The sequence below is a fragment of the Triticum urartu genome, chromosome 3, assembly GCF_003073215.2.
Source record: "Triticum urartu cultivar G1812 chromosome 3, Tu2.1, whole genome shotgun sequence".
Lineage (NCBI taxonomy): Eukaryota > Viridiplantae > Streptophyta > Magnoliopsida > Poales > Poaceae > Triticum > Triticum urartu.
In genome coordinates, this window is record NC_053024.1 from 61,771,289 (window position 1) to 61,781,556 (window position 10,268).

Sequence of the window (10,268 nt, forward strand, 5' to 3'; positions counted from 1 at the left end):
GATTGTGATGAACTTCAATATGCAGGGATGGAAAAGACCATTCCTGAAGGTATATTCAATGCTGAAATCAGCGAAGGTGGAGGTCAAAAAGGAATATCAAGTGTTGATGGTGAATAAAACCACTAAGTTCAAGAAAGGCAAGGGTAAGAAGAAGGACGGCAAGGGAGTTGCCGTGCCCGGTAAGCCAGTTGCCAGGAAGAAGCCAAAGAATGGACCCAAGCCTGAGACTGAGTGCTTTTATTGCAAGGGAAAGGGACACTAGAAGCGGAACTGCCCCAAATATTTAGCGGACAATAAGGCCGGCAACACTAAAGGTATATGTGATATACATGTAATTGATGTGTACATTATCATTACTCGTAGTAGCTCCTGGGTATTTGATACCGGTGCCGTTGCTCACATTTGTAACTCAAAACAGGAGCTGCAGAATAAACGAAGACTGGCGAAGGACGAGGTGACGATGCGCACGTCGGGAATGGTTCCAAGGTCGATGTGATCGCCGTCGGCACGCTACCTCTACATTTACCTACGGGATTAGTTTTAAACCTCAATAATTGTTATTTAGTGCCAGCTTTGAGCATGAACATTGTATCTAGGATCTCGTTTAATGTGAGATGGCTACTCATTTAAATCCGAGAATAATGGTTGTTCTATTTATATGAGAGATATGTTTTATGGTCATGCTCCGCTGGTGAATGGTTTATTGCTTAACATATTCATAGTGTGAATACCAAAAGATGTAAGGTTGATAATGATAGTCCCACATACTTGTGGCACTGCCACCTTGGTCACATAGGTGTCAAACGCATGAAGAAGCTCCATGCAGATGGACTTTTAGAGTCTCTTGATTACGAATCATTTGACACGTGCGAACCATGCCTCATGGGTAAAATGACCAAGACTCCGTTCTCAGGAACAATGGAGCGAGCAACCAACTTATTGGAAATCATACATACTGATGTGTGCGGTCCAATGGCGTTGAGGCTCGCGGTGGCTATCGTTATGTTCTCACCCTCACTGATGACTTAGAGTAGATATGGGTATGTCTACTTAATGAAACACAAGTCTGAGACCTTTGAAAAGTTCAAGGAATTTCAGAATGAGGTAGAGAATCAACGTGACCGAAAGATAAAATTCTTACGATCAGATCGTGGGGGAGAATATTTAAGTCACGAATTTGGTACGCACTTAAGGAAATGTGGAATCGTTTCACAACTCACGCCGCCTGGAACACCTCAGCGTAACGGTGTGTCCGAACGTCGTAATCGCACTCTATTGGATATGGTGCGATCTATGATGTCACTCACCGATTTACCGCTATCATTTTGGGGATAGCTCTAGAGACAGCTACATTCACTTTAAATAGGGCTCCGTCTAAATCCGTTGAGACGACACCGTATGAATTATGGTTTGGGAAGAAACCTAAGCTGTCGTTTCTAAAAGTTTGGGGATGCGATGCTTATGTCAAGAAACTTCAACCTGAAAAGCTCGAACCCAAGTCGGAAAAATGCGTCTTCATAGGATACCCTAAAGAAAACCTATTGGGTATACCTTCTACCTCAGATCCGAAGGCAAGATCTTTGTTGCCAAGAATGGTCCTTTCTAGAGAAAGAGTTTCTCTCTAAAGAAGTAAGTGGGAGGAAAGTGAACTTGATGAGGTATGCCTCTTGAACCGGAGAGTAGCGCAGCTCAGAGAAATGTTTCTGTGGTGCCTGCACCGACTAGAGAGGAAGTTAATGATGATGATCATGAAACTTCGATCAAGTTGCTACTGAACTTCATAGGTCCACAAGGACACGTTCCGCACCAGAGTGGTACGGCAACCCTGTCCTGAAATCATGTTGTTAGACAACGGTGAACCTTCGAACTATGAAGAAGCAATGGCGGGCCCAGATTCCAACAAATGGCTTGAAGCCATGCAATCCGAGATAGGATCCATGTATGAAAACAAAGTATGGACTTTGACAGACTTGCCCGATGATCGGCGAGCGATAGAGAATAAATGGATCTTTAAGAAGAAGACGGACGCGGATGGTAATGTTACCATCTATAAGCTCGACTTGTCGCTAAGGGTTATCGACAAGTTCAAGGGGTTGACTACGATGAGACCTTCTCAACCCGTAGCGAAGCTGAAGTCCGTCCGAATCATGTTAGCAATTGCCGCATACTATGATTATGAGATATGGCAAATGGACGTCAAAACAGCATTCCTCAACGGCTTTCTTAAGGAAGAATTGTATATGATGCAGCCGGAAGGTTTTGTCGATCCTAAGAATGCTAACAAGGTATGCAAGCTCCAGCGCTCTATCTGTGGGCTGGTCCAAGCATCTCGGAGTTGGAACATTCGCTTTAATGAAATGATCAAAGCGTTTGGGTTTATGCAGACTTATGGAGAAGCCTGCGTTTACAAGAAAGTGAGTGGGAGCTCTGTAGCATTTCTCATATTATATGTGGATGACATACTTTTGATGGGAAATGATATAGAACTTTTGGACAGTATTAAGGCCTACTTGAATAAGTGTTTTTCAATGAAGGACCTTGGAGAAGCTGCTTACATATTAGGCATCAAGATCTATAGAGATAGATCGAGACACCTCATAGGTCTTTCACAAAGCACATACCTTGATAAGATATTGAAGAAGTTCAATATGGATCAGTCCAAGAAGGGGTTCTTGCCTGTATTGCAAGGTGTGAAATTGAGCTCAGCTCAATGTCCGACCACGGCAGAAGATAGAGAAAAGATGAGTGTCGTCCCCTATGCCTCAGCCATAGGGTCTATCATGTATGCCATGCTGTGTACCAAACCTGATGTAAACCTTGCCGTAAGTTTGGTAGGTAGGTACCAAAGTAATCCCGGCATGGAACACTGGACAACGGTCAAGAACATCCTGAAGTACCTGAAAAGGACTAACGATATGTTTCTCGTATATGGAGGTGACGAGGAGCTCGTCGTAAGGGGTTACGTCGACGCTAGCTTCGACACAGATCTGGATGACTCTAAGTCACAAACCGGATACTTGTATATTTTGAATGGTGGGGCAGTAAGCTGGTGCAGTTGCAAGCAAAGCGTCGTGGCGGGATCTACATGTGAAGCGGAGTACATGGCAGCCTCGGAGGCAGCACATGAAGCAATCTGGATGAAGGAGTTCATCACCGACCTAGGAGTCATACCCAATGCGTCGGGGCCGATGACTCTCTTCTGTGACAACACTGGAGCCATTGCCCTTGCCAAGGAGCCCAGGTTTCACAAGAAGACCAGGCACATATCAAGCGTCGCTTCAACTCCATTCGTGAAAATGTTCAAGATGGAGACATAGATATTTGTAAAGCATACGGATCTGAATGTCGCAGATCCGTTGACTAAACCTCTTCCGCAAGCAAAACATGATCAACACCAGAACTCTATGGGTGTTCGATTCATCACAATGTAACTAGATTATTGACTCTAGTGCAAGTGGGAGACTGTTGGAAATATGCCCTAGAGGCAATAATAAAATGGTTATTATTATATTTCCTTGTTCATGATAATTGTCTATTGTTCATGCTATAATTGTGTTATCCGGAAATCGTAATACATGTGTGAATACATAGACCACAACATGTCCCTAGTGAGCCTCTAGTTGACTAGCTCGTTGATCAACAAATAGTCATGGTTTCCTGACTATGGACATTAGATGTCATTGATAACGGGATCACATCATTAGGAGAATGATGTGATGGACAAGACCCAATCCTAAGCATAGCATAAGATCGTGTAGTTCGTTTGCTAGAGCTTTTCCGAATGTCAAGTATCATTTCCTTAGACCATGAGATTGTGCAACTCCCGGATACCGTAGGAGTGCTTTGGGTGTGCCAAACGTCACAACGTAACTGGTGACTATAAAGGTGCACTACGGGTATCTCTGAAAGTGTCTGTTGGGTTGGCACGAATCGAGTCTGGGATTTGTCACTCCGTATGACGGAGAGGTATCTCTTGGCCCACTCGGTAATGCATCATCATAATGAGCTCAATGTGACCAAGTATTTGGTCACGGGATCATGCATTACGGAACGAGTAAAGTGACTTGCCGGAAACGAGATTGAACAAGGTATTGGGATACCGATGATCGAATCTCAGGCAAGTAACGTACCGATTGACAAAGGGAATTGTATACGGGATTGATTGAATCCTCGACATCGTGGTTCATCCGATGAGATCATCGAGGAGCATGTGGGAGCCAACATGGGTATCCAGATCCTGCTGTTGGTTATTGACCGGAGATTCGTCTCGGTCATGTCTGCGTGTCTCCCGAACCCGTAGGGTCTACACTCTTAAGGTTCGATGACGCTAGGGTTGTAGAGATATTAGTATGCGGTAACCCGAAAGTTGTTCGGAGTCCCAGAAGAGATCCCGGACGTCACGAGGAGTTCCAGAATGGTCCGGAGGTAAATATTTATATATAGGAAGTCGAGTTTCGGCCATCGGAAAAGTTTCGGGGGTAATCGGTATTGTACCGGGACCACCCGAAGGGTCCCGGGGGTCCACCGGGTGGGGCCACCTATCCTGGAGGGCCCCATGGGCTGAAGTGGGAGGGGAACCAGCCCCTGGTGGGCTGGTGCGCCCCCCTTGGGCCTCCCCCTGCGCCTAGGGTTGGAAACCCTAGGGGTGGGGGGCGCCCCACTTGGCTTGGGGGGGGAAGCCACCCCTTGGCCGCCGCCCCCTTGGAGATTGGATCTCCTAGGGCCGGCGCCCCCCAGGGCCCCTATATAAAGAGGGGGGGAGGGCAGCCGCACCCTTGCTCCTGGCTCCTCCCTCTCCCTCTATAACACCTCTCCTCCCCGCTTGCGCTTGGCGAAGCCCTGCCGGGATCCCGCTACTTTCACCACCACGCCATCGTGCTGCTGGATCTCCATCAACCTCTCCCTCCCCCTTGCTGGATCCCGAAACGCGACCTACCAACCGAGACATTAGAAGTAGAGATAACCAAAAGGGATTGCCTTCTTAATAGAAAAACCAAAAGAAATCTCGGAATCAAACGCCTGCTTTCAATGGGGCCCTCGCCCTCGCCGTCACCGCGATTCCCACCCCGTGTGACCGCCGATCTGCTGCCGATGCCGCAGAGAAGAAGCGCCCCCCCGCCGTTAGGAGGTCTCCTCGCGAAGGATTCCTCCCGCCGGCCGCCGTGGTGAAAGATGGCGCATGGTTGTCTGGATCCCTTGTCGAATCGGATGGCAGCAGCAGCAGCACGTCCGGCGCACCGTTGCCGGAATCCCTCGACGAGCCGTCGGAGTCGGACACCCGGTCGTCTCGGCAAGTACGAGTCGAGGTACCATGAGATGCTCGCCTCGCGCCTCGCCGTACTGCCTCTACCAGCCTACGCCGACGACGAAGGCCCAGATCTCCCTTCTGCTGAAACTTTCGAAGCCCTCGTTCGTCCTTATTTCTATGATGACGAGCTGCGGGCTGCTCTGGTAGAGTACCAAGTCCACAAGTTCTTGAGCCGACCAGAGGATGTCCATGGACGAGATGGAGATTCAGGAGAAGTTGATTCGTCCTCCTCACTGATGGATGATATCCCCGAGGAGGAATTCGAGGCAGACGATGCACGGCTCAGGTCTCACATAGTACATGAAGTTGACACCGAGGATAGATTGGATGAAGAGGAGGCGAACAGGCTCTGTCACAAGTATGCACGATACCGCCTCAAAGCTTGCATGGTTAGTGTCTCCCTCATTTTCAATCCAATGCTCCTCCTGCATGCCTGTCAATCTAATGTATCTACCTGACTCATCTGTCCTTGTGTGTACGTAGTTGCTCAAAGGAGTGCCTATTGACGATGCTGCATTCGACTCCCAGTACCCTCCAGACCTTCCCTTGGACAACCACCGTCTTTACCATGAAGATGAAGCCTTGGGCTGGTGGTTTGACTTGGGCACCTCTTCACCCGCGACCTTGAGCGACTATCAGCGGCTAGTCCCTTGTAATGAAGTAAGTATGTTTGTACTCCTCTGTAAACAAATATAAGACTTTCAGCTCAGAAACGCATCTAGATTTCTTCTTCTCTTTACCTTTGAATGGGTGGCAGCAATTACTTGCTTAATCTGTCCTTTGGAAGTATATATGAACACTTGAGGCAATATCAATGCATTTCCTTAATTCTTTTTAGCATGGCTTTATGCGAGCTAGCAACCCCCGATATTCTCTCTATCTTGTTTTTCCGGGGCGCCAATAGTCAAAGTGTCTGGTTGTTGTTTCGCCCCCAAATCATCAGGACCACCCATTTTCTTGAAACTGCCTACCACTGGATGCATCTTGGCTAGTCTGATCACTCTTTAGGATATCACTCTTTAGGGGCCTGAGGTTCTTGGCGAAATGCAAAAATAAAGCTATGGATGTCACTTCGTGCTGAGATTAAGCACAGTTTAAAATATATGTGATTCCAATAAATCGTGTAAAATCTCAGAATGTGTGCCCCGTACAAGAATAATATCTTCTTCCCCAAGAGTTGTTGGCGCATGGCTTTTCATCAATTAGAAACAAACAGAGTTTCATATACTGATGCATTTTTTGCAAGGAGCAAGCTTTTCTTTTCTTTAAAAATAAACCAAGAGATCCATGCTCCCAAAATACACGTGCCATCCCTTCTTTTGTATTTGTATAATCAGGCTTTTTGCCTGATTTCCGAGTGCCCATATTTTTTGACATGTTCCAGTACCATGTGTGTTTCTTTTTTTTTGGAATTTTTTCGAGTGCGCAAGTACTCGAAATTTCTTGAAGTGTGCAACTACTTGAATCAGTAATAGCCGCACACACATAATCCTAAGAGCATCATTCCACGCCCTTATGTCCGCTGCATGTTATTCTCACGGCAGCAGTAATATGTTGCTTCCCTTCTTTTTTTGGTGCAGGGGGGCGTTGAGTTTGAAAGTTGGAGTAAATACCGAGAGTTTTATAGCACCCCTGAAACTGATAGAGATTATCTGCTGTACTGGGAAACGATTGTGAAGGATCTTAAGGTATGCATGGTGCAACCATCAACTGCTCCAAGTTTAAAACTCTGCTCAGTAAAAAAATATTGGGACTAACAACCATTTGGTCTTGACAGTGGATTGAAGAACATGTGCTTAAAGGCTATATGGAGGTACACACCTATACGACCTCTCAAAACAATGTAATGACAACTAGTCTCTAATTCTCTATATATGGGCGTAGTAGCATTACAATAACTTGTCTGTTCTACTATTTAGTGGCATGAATTGCGTGCAAAAGCTTGGCGCCAAGCAGTTAGGATTGCTACTAGGTTCGAAAACATTCCTCTGAGCCTAGCATATTATGGTTTCCGGGTATGGTTCATCTGTCCCTTGCTTATTTAGATTGCAAGCTCTGGTTATGGTTGTGTTTGACAATTGTGGTCTTTTGATTAAACTAAGGAGTATACAACGAGCAAATATCTCGAGTTCGTGAAAGATCTTGACTCTGTGTTTTTTGAGATTTGGAAGCTGGTCAATCGGCAGCAGGTCAGCATTTTGTACATCATAACTAAGAACAATGTCATTTTATAGGTCGGATCTGTTAGTGCCTTTTAACCTTGATGTTGTTTTCTTCTTTGTTGGACAACGTATAGATGTCTTTCAGAGATGCTATGGAGCATGTGTATGAGGAGAACCCGTTTCCATTAAGCAAACGTGATTTGGAGCACGAGCTGAGTCACCCTGTCTCATTGGGATTGGAGGAAAAAGTAAGTATTTTTTTCTTTTCCGTTCACAGACTTTCTATTTGCTGTTTCATTATTGGTTAATTAGTTTATCTCTTACGATGCAAATTGCTTTGGTACCTCTCCTTGTAGTTTCGATGGTGCACGGAGGGCATCAGTAAGGAAGTAAGTACACTATGGTGTGGTCTCGCATAATTGTAATCCATTATGTAGAACCATTGTTATATTTTTATGCATTTGCATCCTGTTACGTCTTCAATCGTATGATTTGATTTGAACATAAGTTTCGACTTCTTATACTGCATTGAATCTATCAAGCACGGCTTCTCAACTTCTTCCTCTAATTATTCTACCACTGCGTATATCCGATGTACAGATTTCCTTTCCCATTCATCGGTCTTCATACCCTTTAACTAGTCCGTATGCCTCTCCTCTCTTTCAAGTCCACTTGTTGAAATCTTTTAAAAGACAAATTCTTAGAAACAGACGGTGGGATACGTTAGGTTCGACTGATCCCTCTGCGCCACAGGACAATAAATAATTGGTGACGAAACAAATAGCAGGCATGAACCCGTTTTGTGTTGGATTCCAGTAGCTATGGCGGGGCAAAAACCAACATGTTTTAAGGCCGCATTCAGAATTTGTAGTTCCAATTGTTTCAAAAAATTATTGCCTGTGATTGACAGTTGTCTACCAGAGCCAACATATGGTAGTGGCTTACTACCTGTCTCCAGTTTTTATTACTCGGTCCGCTACAAGCACTATAAATGAGTTGCCCAACCATTTTAAGACAGACAAGGTTGTGTGAGGTGCTATCACAGCTGCGCACTTCTGTATGTCGGAACCAATAGCCTCATGGACTTATGGGCTACGTACGACTGTATTCAGTAAACAGCCCGTCTGCCACGGCTTAGCACCTGAGCCAGAATTAAGGTGTTTATGTAACCTTTCGGGAGGCAAAAATTAGGAGTGTACAGAACACATTACCAGATCAAAAAAGCAGTCCGTCACATCTACATCATCTCAGAGTGAGTCCTGTCCTTCCCTCTCTGTGTGTACTGTACTCCTACTACAATATAGGTTCCAACGTCGGATCAACAAGCGTCACTCGTAGATGTTAAATATTTTCACAGGTCGACTAGTTTAGTATCACACAATTCACCGCAAGAATACCGTCACTCAACAGTTTGTTATCACATATGAGTCTGGTCGAGAACTATTGCTTTCGCCCACTTTTCGAGTGGGTCTGAGATAACGTAATGCTCTGCATCATTACTGTCACTCAAACACCTTACAGCGCGAGTGTGATCTGCCAAGGAGGTATGTAGCATTACGCCAGGCCCTGAACTGGTCTGAGAGATGCAGGAAATCTATAGGATTGATGTCCCATATCCAGAAACCAGCATAGCTCTCCTATTTTTTGAAGACACCAGCACGTAACTTGTGTGTGTTGCCTGGCGGCCGTACCCGTCCTTTGCATCAGCTTTCAGAGACTTAAGACTCGCACTTATAATCGCAACATTATAAATTCTGCAGCTCGCATGGTATTGTGTAAGACGGCCTCTCTACAGTAATCTTAGACATTACAGTCTGATGGCAGCATGTGATGACACTCTCTAACGCTCACAGCTGATCCTCTGTCTCTGTGCCTCTCATATTATTCGATCATATTTTACCCAGACTGTACAATTGTGATCCCTACCATTAGGCCCCAGTACAACTAACTATTTGTTTGACTTTTAAGTGTTGCGCTTCACCACTTGAGATTGTGGTGCATGCGTGTTGTAGGCCAGCAGTCTTCTTCTGGCGTGAACAAGCATTCTCAACGCCTCAGTATCGTTTGAAACATCTCTGTTTTCTCACTATGATTTTTCTTCCACTCCATAACGCTGTGCTTTATTCTGCATGACTTAGCTTACTCTATCACAATCAGTTGTTTCGTGGAGAGTGTAACGAAGTCTTCTAATTTCCATGTGTCTTCAATGCAGACTGAATGAACAAGCGTATGTGCTAATGCTCAGCTCACACAGTGAGGATCTATCACCCTCGTCTTCCCTGCGTCATCTGACTAATCTGGTGATCTCAAGACTATATGATGCTATACCCTTAAGGATCAGGGAGGGTTCTCTGTACTCCGCGCTGCGACATATTTACAGCCAAGGTAGACAATCACCTTTCCCATTCACAAAGAAGTCTAATAATTCTCATCTCTAACTTGCCGTTTTCCACATCTTTTGCGCGCGAACCATGATCTTATAGAACATCTCATGTCTAAAATCTTAAAGTCAGTCAGGACACCAACTTTTGATAGCGTCCCAACTTGAAGACTAGTTCAAGGGCTACTATTGGGTTGTCTATGTACTAGGGCGTACTTCAACCCGTTGATCTCCCGACAGGTGGGTCATAGCGAACACAATGTTCCTCCTTTCTGCGCAATGTTTCATTGTCGCTGAAAACAAGTGGCTCGACTTTTCTGGAGATCGAGCACCCTACGAGCGCACATACAGAAGCGAATCTCTTTGGCAGCACAAAAATACGACAAGAGTCCGTCTGTTATTATATTCCTAGCCCTCG

General features: G+C 45.4%; 1 protein-coding gene across 1 annotated transcript; it reads left to right on the forward strand.

Annotated features, from left to right (window-relative positions):
• The first annotated feature begins 5,172 nt into the window (after positions 1–5,172).
• LOC125546660 lies at positions 5,173–7,172 on the forward strand. Its single transcript, XM_048710832.1, has 4 exons — positions 5,173–5,697; positions 5,792–5,968; positions 6,889–6,996; positions 7,086–7,172. The coding sequence occupies exons 1-4, from the start codon at positions 5,173–5,175 to the stop codon at positions 7,170–7,172; spliced, it is 897 nt and encodes a 298-aa protein (XP_048566789.1).
• Positions 7,173–10,268: the final 3,096 nt, after the last annotated feature.

Coding starts and splice junctions, on each gene's coding strand:
- LOC125546660 (XM_048710832.1), top strand. CDS start 5,173: ATGGCGCATGGTTGTCTGGATCCCTTGTCGAATCGGATGGCAGCAGCA. Junction 5,698..5,791: donor ACCGCCTCAAAGCTTGCATG/GTTAGTGTCTCC, acceptor GTGTGTACGTAG/TTGCTCAAAGGAGTGCCTAT. Junction 6,997..7,085: donor CGATTGTGAAGGATCTTAAG/GTATGCATGGTG, acceptor TGGTCTTGACAG/TGGATTGAAGAACATGTGCT.